Source organism: Solanum stenotomum, chromosome 2 (genome assembly GCF_019186545.1).
Source record: "Solanum stenotomum isolate F172 chromosome 2, ASM1918654v1, whole genome shotgun sequence".
Taxonomy (NCBI): domain Eukaryota; kingdom Viridiplantae; phylum Streptophyta; class Magnoliopsida; order Solanales; family Solanaceae; genus Solanum; species Solanum stenotomum.
In genome coordinates, this window is record NC_064283.1 from 11422630 (window position 1) to 11438823 (window position 16194).

Here is a 16194-nt window from a genome sequence, read left to right on the forward strand (position 1 = left end):
TAATACAATAATTGATCCACGAGTTTATATTTTGTTAAAACAACCCCACATTTATATCTACTAACCATTTGTTTCATATGTAAATAAAATTTATAATCACATCATTACTTTTTAAAATTTATTATTCTCACCGAAACATTTTGTCAGCTTGTTAATTTTATCAAACAAAATAACTTGTTGCCAATTGAGCATCGGACCACGTGGGTTCAAATAGAGGAGGCTTTGGGTATTTTTCTAACCATCATTGCACGAAATGATAGTCAACGCTACAAGTGAAACTTTTCAACATTCACTTGAAACAATTAACCAGCATGTTAAAATAGTTGTCGAGGCAATTAGCAAGATGGCACCAACATTTATACAATCAAAAAATATGACTGGTGTACATTTCAAAATTCGACATAATACTCGATTTTGGCCTTGGTTTAAGGTAAAATTTCAATCACATTAATAAATTTATTTTATGGCATTAATAAGTGCACATTTATATTTTATGTGTAAGTTATTAGTATTTAGTTACATATTTCCTATCAACTTTGTTTAAAGAGATAATATTTATTTTATGACTTTGCATTGTCTTGGAAGCACTATTTTTATTACTCTTACAAACATTATTTTTATGAAGTGCATTCTATACTGCTTTCAATTTATTTTATGTTCACTAAACTAATATTGATGTATTTTTTATTTGGTAGGATTGTGTTGGTGCGATTGATGGAACATATATAGAAGGGGAGGTTCCTAAAGCAGTGCAACGAGCATATCATAATCGCAAAGGAAGAACATCACAAAATGTCTTATGTGCTTGTGATTTTGATATGCAATTTACCTTTGTTGATGCTGGTAAGGTACTGCACATGATAGTAAAATACTTGAGAATGCACTTGTTGAACCAACGTCACAATTTCCATTTCCGCCACATGGTAACTTTAAATTACATCCTTAGAATAAATATTATTTATTTACACAAAGTTGTCTCATTTACGTCACATATGCTTTTAGTAATTCTTTATAAAATATTTTTTGGTAGATAAATATTATGTTGTTGATGCTGGTTTCCGAAACATAAAAGGATTTTTAGCTCCATACAAAGGACTACGCTATCATTTGCAATATTACCGAGGAAGTGAAAGAGAGCCTCAAAATGCCAAAGAACTATTTAATTATAGGCATTCATCTCTGCGCAATGTGATTGAACAAACTTTTGGAGCTTGGAAAAATAGATTTAGAATACTGAAACAAGGCACGAACCATTATGATATTGATACACAAGTGAAAATTGTCATAGCTTGTGCAGTGTTACATAATTATTTGAAGGAATACCAAAGTAGTGATGAAATATTTATGGTCTATGAACATGAAGATATAGTTGCGGGGGATATTGACCAACAAATGGCTCAAAGTAACAATGTTGATTCGTTTTCTCGGTCACATGATCGAGAAATGCAAGTTCAACGTGAGAAAATTGTCTGTACTATGTGGGGGATTATATTAAAGACTAGTACACTACAATTTCTGTTCAATTTTTTTATTAAATTAAAGTTAGATGAAACAGTTACTTAAGTGGAGAACAAATAACTTTGTAATAATTCTCCACTTAAGTAGTAATTTATTATGCGATTTTATAATTTTTTATTTATTTGATAAGATTGAATAAACATTTGGGGCTATTTTAATAGTTTTACAACTTATGAGATTTTTATGTTTATGAGAAAATATACAACACAAAAATTTCATATCGCATGTCCAAACAAACATTCAATTTCATCTCATGATACCATATCGCATGGCCAAAACGGGCCCTAAATCCGTTCAGTCACTCACCAATATTTGAATAAAATTAGAGCACTACAAAACAAAAAACAATGATTATTCAAGAAAGTAACATAAACAATCAAGAAAGCTTGGCATAACTTCTTTTACTAACTCACATAATCTGGAATTTTGTGGTGTATCCACTTTGTATATGAGTTGTACCAATGATGTATCTGAGAATATATTTGAGATATACATGTTATATCTTATATGTATTTGTGTTTGTGCATTTGCTGATTTTACTATGTATATGTCATGTATCTAAGTATGTACCTGATCTGTACTTATGGTGTATTTGACATGTATTTGAATAGCTATTTAAATTGTATATTCATGTATCTGATGTGTATTTGGACTCACGTATCTGTTGATTTTATCAAATAACTATTATCTATTTGTCAATTTTTGGAATATCTTAATAATACAGTTATAGTTGTTATTGTGACTCTCAAATATAACAAATTTCAATTAATAGAAAGAACGACACACAATTAGTAATTAGCAAAGAATTATTAGGAAGAAGCCCTGGAAACCTTCCTAATACTCGAAGTAATGGAAAAATTATTGGAAAATTTAAAGTTTGTTTGGACTAAGGATACAACATAATTGTTGTTAGTAATTTGTGTTTAAAACAGAATTACTGATTCCAATAAACTTTGCAGAAACACGAAGTAATCTAAGTTTTAATGAACCAGTAAGAACAGAAAAACATAAATTAATTAAGAACAACTAAAATCTGTAAAACATACCAGAATCTGGAAATAGACAGAACAGAAAAGATCAAGCCCACTGAATGCACAGTGTTCCCTTAAGGAAATTATTCCCCTCTAGTATCCGAGGTTTGATTTGGAATATGTCCTCCCAGGATAGAAAGATCTCAATCACCAGTGTATTGATACCCAAAACTCTGGTGTCAGCGAACCACTTAACAACAGTAAAGTACACAAAAAAACTTTGTGCAGAAGCAGAAATCAGAAAAATTTGTAAGGAAAAAGTTTGAAGAATCAGTGGTATTTACAGCCAAAAGGAAGTGATTTCGAAAGGTTGCAACCTTTCAGAATCCACACGACCATTAATGAAAGTTTGCAACCTTTCAAACGGTCATGGTTGTTCCTGAAAATTGCAACCTTTCAGAACAGTCATTTCCAACGGAGGGAAATTTAAATAAAACGGGAAAGTTTAAATAAAATGGGTCGCACGCGAAGCCGAGCCGAGCGACGACGACGCGAGGTGGGTCCCTCTTTCCAACCCTTTTAACAATTAATAGAAGTGTTTCTCTATTTAAACTCTTCTATTTTTCTTTCCACCACTGATGAGGGACAAATGTTTTTTTACTAAAGCATAAGAGGACTTTTCAAGTTCCCAACTTGACTTTTCAAGTTCCTCTCTTTTCATCTTCCCTCTATTTCCCATTAACTCTTGTTATATACCCAACAATCCCCACATGAATAGGGAATGGTTATAAGGAATGCACGGACGGGTGTGTACTTTACAAGAAAGAATCAATTGCATCTGGATAAGTAGGTTTCTCTTTGGACTTTCCGTAGTGCATATGTCGGATATACTCGGTCAATCGGTAGATGCAATATCTTTGAACCGTCGAGCTTTAGTGTATACCTAGACAACCATATGTCACACAATTAATCTTTTACCATTTATGGTTCTTACGGTTGTGTTCGTTTCAGCCATGAAAACCTCCTAGTTTCATGAATGTATAGAGAATAGGCTTTTGACATAAAATTCTCTTTGAAACGGCTTGCACTTCACACTCATATAGGTGATTTCTAACCGTGTCATCTCGTAGAGGCACTATTTGGTTAAATCTGCCAAACTTAGCAAATTATTAAAAACTTTAAGCTTTATTAACTCATTAACAAGCCTTAAAGTCTTAACCTTGTTCCTGAACATTGTCTTCATCATGAGAATGGATTGAGTTGATTGGCAATGTCGAACTGTCAGTCACAACTTTGTTTTTCTCCTTGAATCTAGCTCTTGGGATCTCTAGTCTGCTAGATAGAGTTACCGCCATGATGACTTGTCCTAAGCCGTAAACCCATTCCCTTAGATGATCTTTCAACTGTCTCTCTCACTAGGCCTTTCATTAGTGGATCTGACACATTATCGCTTGACTTCACATAGTCAATTATGATAATTTCACTAGAGAACAGTTGTCTTACGATGTTATGTCTCCGTCGTATACGACGAGACTTCCCGTTGTACATGACTCTCTCTGCCCTACCTATTGCTGCTTGACTATCACATGAATGTATGCAAATAGGTCCCACGGGTTTGGGGCAAAATGAAATATCCTCTAAGAAATCTCGGAGCCATTCAGCTTCTTCACTTGTGGAGCAAGCGATACATGTCTGTTTGGACGATTTCCAAGAGACTGCTCCTCCACCAAGTGAAAACACATAACCACTTGTGAATTTTACTTCATTTGACCTGGTGATCCAATTTGCATCACTATATCCTTCAATCATAGCAAAATATTTATTATAATGCAAAGCATAGTGTTGTGTATGTTTCAGATACCCCAACACACGTTTCATTGCCATCCAGTGAGTTTGATTCAGATTACTAGTGAACTGACTCAGTTTGCTAATAACACATGTTATATCTGGTCGCGTACAATTCATAATATACATAAAACTTTCCAATACTCTGGCATATTCCAATTAAGAGTCACTTTCACCTACATTCTTTTGAAATGTAAAGCTTAAATCAATTGGAGTTTTGACAACATTGAAATTTAAGTACTTGAACTTATCCAATATTATTTCAATACAATGAGATTGATATAATGCTAGTCCCTGAGGAGTTTTGAGAATCCTGTTCCCTAAGATCAAATCAGCAACTCTTAAGTCCTTCATATCGAACTTGCTGGACAACATGCGCTTAGTAGCATTTACATCGTCAATATCTTTACTCATTATTAATATGTCATCAACATACAAACAAACAATTTCATGATTCTGAACGTTTTTAATGTAAACACACTTATCACATTCGTTAATCTTAAATCCATTTGCCAACATTATTTGGTCAAATTTAAAATGTCATTATTTGGGTGCTTGCTTGAGCCCATAAAGCGACTTTACAAGTCTGCACACTTTCTCTTCTTTACCAGGAACCACAAACCCTCAGGTTGTTCCATGTAAATTTCTTCCTCCAACTCTCCATTTAAGAAGGCTGTCTTTACATCAATTTGGTGAATTTTACGATCATGCACTGCCGCTAGTGCTATTAACATCCTAATTGATGTTATCCTTGTTATTGGAGAGTATGTATCAAAATAGTCCAGACCTTTCTTTTGTCTGTATCCTTTGACTATAAGTCTAACCTTATATTTTTCAATAGTCTCATCGACTTTCATTTTCCTTTAAAAGATTCACTTTGATCCTAAAGGTTTATTTCCTGGAGGAAGATCAGCCAATTCCCAGGTATTATTACTTAATATTGATTCGATCTCACTATTGACTGCTTCTTTCCAATAGATTAACTCAGATGAAGGCATAGCTGCTTTAAATGTTGGAGGCTCATTTTCAAGCAAGAATGTCACAAAATCTGGTCCGAAAGAAGTGGATTTCCGTTGGCGATTACAACGCCTAGGATCCTCATTAGGTAATGTATTTTCCGTTGATTCTTCCCGTAGTCGTTTAGGTCTTTCACTTGTCGACTCACATTAAGTTTTATACGGATAAATGTGTTCAAAGAACTCAGCGTTATCTGAATCAATTATCGTATTAACATGAATTTCAGGATTATCAGATTTGTGAACCAAAAACCGACATGTCTTACTGTTCACAACATATCCAATGTATACATAGTCCACTGTTTTTGATCCAATTTTCACCCTCTTGGGTAAAGGAATCTCTACCTTAGCTAGACACCCCTACACTTTGAAATATTTCAAGTTAGGTTTCCTTCCTTTCCACAACTCATATGGAATTGATTGTGTTTTGCTACGGGGTACCCTATTGAGTATCTTATTAGCCGTAAGGATGACTTCCCCCAAGGGTTTCGCGGTGAACCAAAGCTGATTATCAAGGCATTCATCATTTCCTTTAATGCTATGTTTTTCCGTTCCGCTAAACCATTTGACTGTGGTGTATAGGGTGAAGTAGTTTGATGAATCATACCATATTCCAAACATATCTCTACAAAAAGAGATTCGTACTCTCCACCCCCTATCACTCAGAATCATTTTTAGCTTTAGATTCAATTGATTCTCTACTTCATTTTTGTATTGCTTAAATGCATCAATTCCTTCATCCTTACTGTTAAGTAAAAATACATAACAAAATCGAGTGCAATCGTCAATAAAAGTTATAAAATACTTTTTTCCACCACGAGATGGTGTCGACTTCATATCGCATATATCTATGTGAATTAAGTCTAAAGGCTTTGAATTTATTTCAACAGACTTATAAAGATGTTTAACAAACTTACTTTCTACACAAATTTTGCATTTCGATTTATCGTATTTGAAATCAGGCAATACTTCTAAAGTAACCAATTTTCGCAAGGCTTTGTAATTTACATGTCCCAAACGGGAATGCCATAAATCATTTGACTCCAATAAGTAAACAAAAGCAGAATTCTTATTAATACTGTCAACAATCATTACATTCAATTTGAAGAGGCCCTTAATGATCTTTTCCTAAGAACATCTCATTCTTACTTATTACAGCTTTATCACTAACTAGGACACATTTAAACCCGTTCTTAACGAGCAATGCAACAGAAACTAAATTCTTTCTAATAGTAGGAACATGCAGAACGTTGTTCAAAGTCAACACCTTGTCGGATGTCATTTTCAACATTACTTTCCTAGTGCCTGCAATCCTCATTGTTGTTGTGTTCCCATGAACAAATCTTCCTTGAACTCAGCAGGAGTGTACATTGCAAAGGCTTCTTTCGCAGAGCAAATATGTCGAGTGGCACCTGAGTCGAGAAACCACTCCTTGGGATTTCCAACTAAGTTGCACTCTGAGATCATTGCACAGAGGTCATCTGCATCTTCCATCTCTTCCACGATGTTTGCTTGACTTTTGCATTGGTCTTTGTCTTTGTTTTTTCTTGGAGCACGATAGTCAGAAGACTTGTGACCAACCTTACCACAGTTGTAACAGTTGCCCTTGAATTTCTTCTTGGCCTGTTCTGACTTCTGTCCGTTGGACTTCTTTCTCCAATATTAACTCCAATTATTGTCGAACTCTTACAAGCCTTCTTTTCAGCGGTCTTGTTATCTTCCTCAATCTTGTGCCAAATCACAAGATCTTCAAGCTTCATTTCCTTACGTTTGTGCTTTAGATAATTTTTGAAATCGTTCCACGAAGGAGGCAACTTCTCGATCATTGCAGCCACTTAAAAAGTTTCATTTACTACCATATCCTCAACAATCAGATCATGGAAAATCAGTTGAAGTTCCTGCACTTATGATCCAACAGTTTTACTATCTCACATTTTATAGTCTAAAATCTTTGCGACCACAAACTTTTTCAAGCATGCATCTTCTGTCTTATATTTCTTCTCAAGTGCATTCCACAATTCTTTCGAAGTTGTCATTGCACTATAGACACTGTCTAAGTCATCCTCTAAAGCACTCAAAATATAGCCCTTACATAGGAAGTCTGCATGTGTCCATGCTTCAATAATCATGAACCTTTCTCTATCTGACATATCAGCAGCAGACACTGGAGTTTCTTCATCGGTTAATTTCTGCAGACCAAGAGTGGTAAGCCAGAAAAATAATCGTTGCTACCATCATTTGAAATTCGCGCTAGAGAATTTTCTCGATTTCTCTGCTGATGGTACAACAGTTCGGATTGGTGCAGCAACAACCACTGTAACATTGTTGTTTTCTATTTCTGATAAACAAAAATCGATACAGATTTAGTAAGCAATAACTTTAAATTGCAAACAGAATAGGAGTATAAAACCACAAAGATTTTTGTCTCCAACAGAAGCACATATTAACAAATAAAATAATTTTCTTATGATTGTTAGCAATCTGTGTTTAAAACAGAATTACTATTCCAATAAACTTTGTAGAAACACGAAGTAACCAAAGTTTTAATGAACTAGTAAGAACAGAACAGAACAGAAATTAATTAAGAACAACTAAAATCTGTAAAACATACCAGAATCTGGAAATAGACAGAACAGAAAAGATCAAGCCCACTGAATGCACATTGTCCCCTTAAGAAAATTATTTCCCTCTACTATCTGAGGTTTGATTTGGAATATGTCCTCCCAGGATAGAATGATACCCAAAACTCTGGCATCAGCGAACCACTCAACAGCAGTAAAGTACACGAAGAAACTTTGTGCAGAAGAAGAAGAAGAAGAAATCAGAAAAATTTGTAAGGAAAAAGTCTGAAGAATCAGTGATATTTATAGCCAAAAGGAACTGATTCCGAAAGGTTGCAACCTTTCAGAATCCACACGACCATTAATGAAAGTTTGCAACCTTTCAAACGGTCATGGTTGTTCCTGAAAGTTGCAACCTTTCAGAACAGTCATTTCCAACTGAGGGAAATTTAAATAAAATGGAAAAGTTTAAATAAAACGGGTCACGCGCGGATCTGAGTCGGGTCGGAAAATTAACTAATAAATTGAAACGTTTTGGCCATTTAATTTAATTAAATAAATAATTAACTAAATAATTAAAACAAACTTTGTCCAAAAAAATAATCTCTCGATCATTTTCCAAAGCCAAAGCCAAAGTCGAGCGAGCAACGACGACGGCGCGAGGGGGGTCCCTCTTTCCAACCCTTTTAACAATTAATAGAAGTGTTTCTTTATTTAAACTCTTCTATTTTTCTTTCTGTCACCGATAAGGGACAAATGCCTTTTTACTAAAGAATAAGAGTACTTTTTAAGTTTCTAACTTGACTTTTCAAGTTCCTCTCTTTTCATCTTCCCTCAATTTTCCATTAACTCTTGCTATATACCCAACAATTGTTAGACGTGTGATTACTCCTAGATTAGTGCATTCCACTTACATTCTAATTTTAAATATGATATATAATTGGCTAGATTAGTGTGTTTCAGTTACATTCCAATTTTAAATAGATGTATTTGCTTCGCATGTAACTCATCTTTATGCGCCAGATACATGCATATAATGACCAAAATATGGTACAAAATGCAGTGGCGGAGCCACATGTAGTTAAGGGGTGTCGACCGACACCGCTTCGTAGGAAATTTACATTGTGTAGCTATAATAAAAATATTTTTTTTATGTATATATATTACATAGTGACACTCATTGGCTTCTACACGATTTTATTTCTTTATATTTTGACACCCCTTTGACAAAATTCTAGGTCCGCCACTGACGAAATGTAATTTCAAAAATTTAAGAGAAGACATGTAATTAGACCCTAAACTAGTGTAATTTGTATTATTTGCTTCTTTCTCCTCTTTTTTTTTTCATTCAAGAAGCTATATACATGAATAACTCATATTTACAAATTTAATCAAAGAATAATATCATCATCATATACAAGCCTTTTTTATTGGCTACTACCTTGACTTTTATCCCTACATGATTTTGCAATTTCCTTAATTACCAAAGCTCTTGCACGATTAATCGTTAAAAGACATAAATAAACATGTTCTTCAAGTTCCTCCACTTGTTTCTTTAATCCAATATTACTCTTCTTCAACTCCTTCAACACTTCCAATGAAACTCTATCTTCCCTTTTGTCCAAACACAATTGTATCATTTCCTTATTATGATCAATTTCATCATGGAGTCTATCCACAAGCCTAGAAATCATGTCAAAATCTCTATTCAAAATATACGTACCTTTCGTTGCAACGTCAAGTTGATCTCCAACTTTTCTTAAAAATCCACATTTGAAGAATGGAAAACTCATAAATTTTTTCTTAAATGGCTTTAAAGGTAGGGTTAAAATCGCCGGTCCCATGACTATTGCTGCAAATGTATGTGCTGCTAGTACCAATGCTGCCACAACAACTAGTCCACAAGCCACTGTCACACATACCCCTGAAGTCTTGTTGACACATTTGATCAATTTGATTTTCCTAACCACCCGTTTTTTCTTAGACTTCAAACATTGTAACACTGATGAATATTCATCGTTAATTTGCGTAAAATCTTGTTTTTTAAGGTCAGAAAAGGGGTTGTTATGAATAATAAAAGTTCGAAGCTCGAGTACTAGATAACCAAATTGGTCAAAATTGGAACAATTATCGACCGAGTCAAGGACTTGTTCGATAAAACCATAGTGAGATTGAATTTGGCTAATGCTTTTAAGGATTTGACTGCAGAATTTTGATGCATCCGCACTTATATTAAAGTAATTTGTAAGAAGGGATTTGAGATTGTATTTTTTGGCTTGAAAAATAGTTGTTTCAAGAATTGATGTAATTTTTTCTTGGCTTGGATCAAGGAGGATTTTTGAGAAAGTATTAACGTGACATAATTGAGAATTAGGAGATGATGGTTCATTTACAAGTAATTGAGCCTTTGTAATGAAATCATCATATGATTTTGTTCTTAATGCTCCAAGGTATTCCTCATTTACATTTAGGCTTCTTTGTGTGTCTCTTGTCATTTTCTTCTTATCTGGAAAATCAAATAAATTCACTTTATTCAAGATCAAGATATTTAAAAAAGAGAAGTACAAGTAATAAATAGAAAACAGTTTTAAATTTTTCACGTAGATGCATTTACACGTATTTGAATAACGTAATTTAATTTGTTATAACACGTTGTTTGTTTTTTATATTTTTTTAAAATCTAACTAGTTCCACTTATTATACACAATAGTTATCGTTTAAATGACTTGATATTGTATTTTTTTTTTCTTTTAGCCTATATAGAAGTTAAACTTGATTTTTTTGTAAAAATGAGGTAAGGAAGAGGAAATGGGGAGGGGATTACAAGGTGGAGAATTGAATGCTCACCAAGAAAATTCAGATAATCAACTAACTGAACTACTAAGAATCGTGAATCTTGTGCAAAATTAACTCATGAAATTCGTAATTAATTAATACGATGAGACATATAGAAGGAAAATAGGAAATTATAGCTTTTAAAAGATTTAACTATAATAAAAGTCTAAAAATAATTCTTAACTTGTGATGTTAGAATGCATTTGTTTTGTGTACAACATATATGTTTTTAATGTGACATCTGATTAATTGTATCTTTTTAGAGTTCTATTAATACGATAGAAATCTTGCTAAAACCTTCATTACTTCAAAAGGTGAAAGTTGGATACTAAAATTTCCACATATACAACAACAAATTAAGTAAATAATCGTCAACAAGAATTTAGTAAATTAATTACCTTTGGAAGCTTCACACGTTGCATCTCCTACCACCATCTTCAAAAATCCTCAAGCTATCTATCAAGTTTCTTCAATACATGGAAAGATATCAAAGAAATCGTGAGACCAACTCATCAAGTCATTTTTCTTTTCTAAAACCTTATATTATAAAATAAGAGAATTGATGGTACACAAAATTAGGCAAGTCCAAAGTTAATTGTCATGAGCAGTGCCCTTTTTAAAGCCCCACTTGCAAGAAAGACATACAGTTTTAATTTAATTAAGGATGATATCTTACGTTTGCTAGCTTTAAGGCTAATATGTGACACCTTTAATTTCTTCAGATGATGATATATGATATGATCATATCTGGTGGTTGTTATATGCCTTTTTTTGACTTTTTCCAATTTATTGCCATGATTTATTATGTAATAAAAGTACTACTTTCTCCGTCTTGACACAATATTTTTATATTTAGTAATAATTTAATTTTAAAATGCTCATTTATCCTTAATACGATAATTTATATATAGTCACTCAAACATCTATATATAACTTGTTTTAGATCACAAGTTTCAAAAGTTTTTTTACATTATTAAACGTTATGTCAAGTCAAGTCAAATAACATTACATAAATTGAAACAGAGAACATTGTTAAAACTATCTATTCTGTAGTTGATATATGCATAACAAAATTTTTGGAACCATTGTAAGTATACATACATACAATCATATATAGGTACATGTATATAAAGGTTTGTTTATTGCGTCTTCCATTTCTCAGTACTTTATATTTCTCCTTTTTTATGTCTTGTCGATATTTATTTTCGGTGTCTGGTTGTGCAAAGTCACTAAGTACATAAAATTCCCCCTGAATTTGACAAGAAAAATTACTTTAGCAATTTAACTTAACGAGCAATTATTTACCTCCTCCCCCGAGGCGGACCTATCTTATTAAGTGGGGGAACACGCGGACCCGTTAACTTCGAAAAAATTCATGTGTATATATGTATATCTATTTTGAGAAACTGACAGAAACTAGGATATAATTAACTATCCACCCATTCAAACATATGAGGTGTTCTTGTGTTGTTGGCGTAAGGTATGGGAACTACCTGTTAGACTAGGATTTGAATCTAGCTAAAGTGCTAATTCATTATGTTTATTTTAAATTTTGCTTAGAGATCGTATTTGCTGCATCCGAAGTCTTCAAATCCTAGGTTCGCATGTGCCCCTCCTTCCCCTAATCTCTTTTTAAGTTTTGTTGATCTGATGACACGATATATGTAACTTTTAAAAAAAAATAAAAATTTAAAGGTACTAGAAATGCATGGTTAATAGGCAAGTATGAATGAAGAAAGTTGCAAGCAAAGTAGGAGAAGGATGAAACATATGACATAATATTATGTTAGAGAAATTTAAGGAAATACTGTTATGGTTACGAAAACAGTTACGCTGCTTCAAGGATATTACTCCCCCAACGTAACTTTACATTCCATGCATCTGTCTACGTGTGTATATATATATATATATATCTTCCTCTACGCAAACAATATATAATAATACACGTGGCTTCCTCATATAAAGACAAGTAGGATCTAAAAAAATACTACTAATTAATTAATTGTGGGAGTTGAGTGGAGGTACAATGTGGTTGTCATAGCTGATGAAGTTATTAGTGCTTATCGCAAAACAGATTCAAAATTTCAATTCTATAATTTTAAGTGATTTTACTTATTTTTTAATTAAATATATGTTCAAGAGAAATCAAATCTTTATACATGATCTATACAAAAGATATTGAATTTCCAAAACTCGTTCACCGCTCTAAATCCGCCCCTGATTTATCAAAGTGTACATTTTTCACACGTCTTCTTTCTTTAATTAGGATTTGTGCTTACATAATTCCACGTTTTTTCCTACGTGGCATCCATGTCAGCGTCCTAATCCCCTCCCCTTTTTTCTTTAGATATAGCCAATAATCATTATGAATTAAAATAAATAGCCTTACACTTCATATATTACAATAAAAAATTATCTCTATGAGATGTTTATATAAAATTATATTAATTTATTATAGTTAAAGTAACAAATTAAGATGAGAATTTAATTTGTATGAATGATCTACGATTTAGTGATAACGGGATATGTAAAGATATGTAGCATAATTTTTTCCTTACAAAAATATCCTTTGGAATTGTTAGAAATTGAAACACAAACTAGAATTTTACATGGAAAATTAAGCAAATACCTATAAAAGCAAAATAATTACAAACATATACCCCTTTACATTCATACCCTAAATAATTACACTATATACCCTCAACTAATTTCGCTTAACTGATATTAAATCAATATCATATATTGTATTGGGATCATTAAGGTTGATAATTTCGCTTAATTGATACTAAATCAATATATATATATACTTGTCACGATCCAGACCATCGTGATTGACACTCACACTAACCCTCCGGTGGGAGAACCATTTATGCTAATTAGCTAACCAACTAAATAAAAAATATTAAGGCATTTAAGTTACAGAAGCAAGTTAAATGTTAAGGAAAGAAATAGAGAGTTCCCATAAACTCCAAAACAATAGTCTAACAACTAAACAAATGCGGAAGTAACACCTAGAACCTGAAAGTCAATGTACCAAAACTCTAACAAGATCCATAAATCTAAACAAGAAGGGTTACAACCTCAAACTAATGTACTAATAACTAACTAGAAAGTCTAAGTCCGAAAGGTGGACATAGACAGAAAGAGAACTTATGGCAGCCCGGAAGCACTGCCTCACCCTTGAATTCTAAGCGATCACTAATCTTCTAAGTGAGGTCTGTCAATAGCAGCCTGAAGATTCCCTGTACTCAACAAAGAAAGAGCAAGTGCAGTATCAGTACACAACCACAGTGTACTGGTAGAATCACGCGGCTATCCCACTAAGTGCAACATAAATAAGTCAAAACAACAATACAATAACATGCATACACCGAACATATACAATATCATCATAATTTTACGAACAATGAACAATTTTACATTTACCAAGATATACAGTTATGTCAAGTCATTGGTCCTCTCATGGAACTCAAACCCAAACTGTTAGCATACCAGAATGTGGTACCCGATCCAATGATTATGTCATAACGTGGCAACCGATCCCATAATTATGTCGAAACGTGGCAACCGATCCAAGTTAGTGTGTCAAAACGCAACACCCGATCCATTCAACAAGCCACAATCACAATCACAAAGTACATTCTTATAATCATACAATCAAGTCATGATTCATAGCATTCATTATTCATCTATCCTCGTTTACAATTAATTAATGTGATCAATAATGCAACATTCGCATACATACATGTATCATAGTGAAGCAAGAATAAACATACATCACACAATCATAAAATCACAACCATCACCTACCTTGAAACAAGCTTAGCTTGAAACCCTAAGAAACTTGATCCTTCCCTTTAATTTCCGGATTCGTTACGCTTGTTCTTGGTCTACAAACAATCAATATAATACGAGAATCAATAAACAATCACTAATTACTCAGATTACTAACAATTATAACAACCCTAGATCATACTCATGATCCCAAGTATCCAAATTAGGACTTTTTCCACCATAGATAATAGATCAAAACTCTCCCCCATCGAGATTTACTCATTAGATTACATTCTACGTACGGATCAAAAAATGGATTCAGGGAGTTAAAACCTTACCTTTAACCTCAAGAATGGTGAAAAACTGTCAAGAATCTCTTGGGGGATGTTCCTTAGCTCTAAAAACCGAAAAGTTCAGAATAAAGACGTCTTGGGGTTTATTTACGACTTTAAGTTGTGTCTGGTTCGCCACACCGGCCCTCACCCCGCTACAGCGGCCCCGCCAGAGCGACCAAAACCACTGCCAAAGAGGCTTGCACGAAACAGTGAGCTATTTTAATAATTCCAAGACCCCCATTTCACAACACACCTTTAACCAACGACGCTAAAAAAATATCATTCACGCTAAGATCGATTCCGGGAGTTCTACTCACCCGAATTCAATTCCGTAAAGTCGTACGGATTCTTTAACGACTTATCTAACTACTCATGTAATCAAAATCATAAATAAGTCACCCGATTGTTACCAGATTTCCCCACACCTTAATGACTCTGATTTCGTCCAAATTTGGACTAGGTTGGAAAATCTCAAGATACTACAAAAAAGTTTTCGGCCCAAAATTTTTCCCCATTGGATTTTCTATAACGACGGAACCCGGTCGTTACAATACTCCTATAGTATCATTGACTAATGAGTAATTTCTGAACAAAATACCTTAATGATACCACAACAACAATATACATATACTCTTATAATATCATTGACTAATGAGTAATGAGTAATTTCTGAATAAGAAACCTTAATGATACCAATACAATATATATATACTGATTTTGTATCAGTTAAACAAAATTATCAGCCTTAGTGATACCAATACAATATATGATATTGATTTCATATCAATTAAGCGAAAATTATCAGCCTTAAAGAATAGGTGTATGGGAAGTAAAATTCTTTTTAAAGAATGTGTATTTCTTAAATTACTTTGAATTGAAATATAAACATGTAATTATTTTAAGTTTTATGGTTATTTATGTAATTTTTCCAATTTTTTTACATATAAGAAAAACGTTAATTGACAAATGACAACTAGAGAAAAATCTGAAGTAGCAAGGTAAATAAAAAAGGGTCAAATTAATAATTAATATTTTCTAATTATTGAAGATTTTTGTTGGGTTTTTGTTCTCCATCGACACTACAGTTCAAAAGTGAGTGAAAAGCTAAAAGGGCCGCATTATAACTTACAGAAATTTTACTAGTTTATGAGCTAATTATTTAGATATATTCTAATTTATAATATTATGAATCTTATCAGATTCTGCATCCATATACATTTATCTCAGAATATATAAATCAAAATTAGATGTAATTTGTTCTAGATACATTGTATCTAGATTCACAAGTATGTAGAATAGATAGACAAATCTCGCTTGCCTTCCTCTCATCTCATTCGCC

The 16194-nt window shown here is 33.1% G+C and overlaps 1 protein-coding gene across 1 annotated transcript; it reads right to left on the minus strand.

Moving 5' to 3' along the window:
- Positions 1-9219: 9219 nt before the first annotated feature.
- On the minus strand, positions 9220-10413 carry LOC125855566 (UPF0496 protein At1g20180-like). The gene has a single exon (XM_049535298.1). It carries the CDS (start codon positions 10404-10406, stop codon positions 9339-9341), a length of 1068 nt encoding a protein of 355 aa, XP_049391255.1. The 5' UTR covers positions 10407-10413; the 3' UTR covers positions 9220-9338.
- Positions 10414-16194: the final 5781 nt, after the last annotated feature.

What these genes read in the sequence shown, in the direction of transcription:
- LOC125855566 (XM_049535298.1), bottom strand. Translation starts at nt 10,406, where the DNA reads ATGACAAGAGACACACAAAGAAGCCTAAATGTAAATGAGGAATACCTT.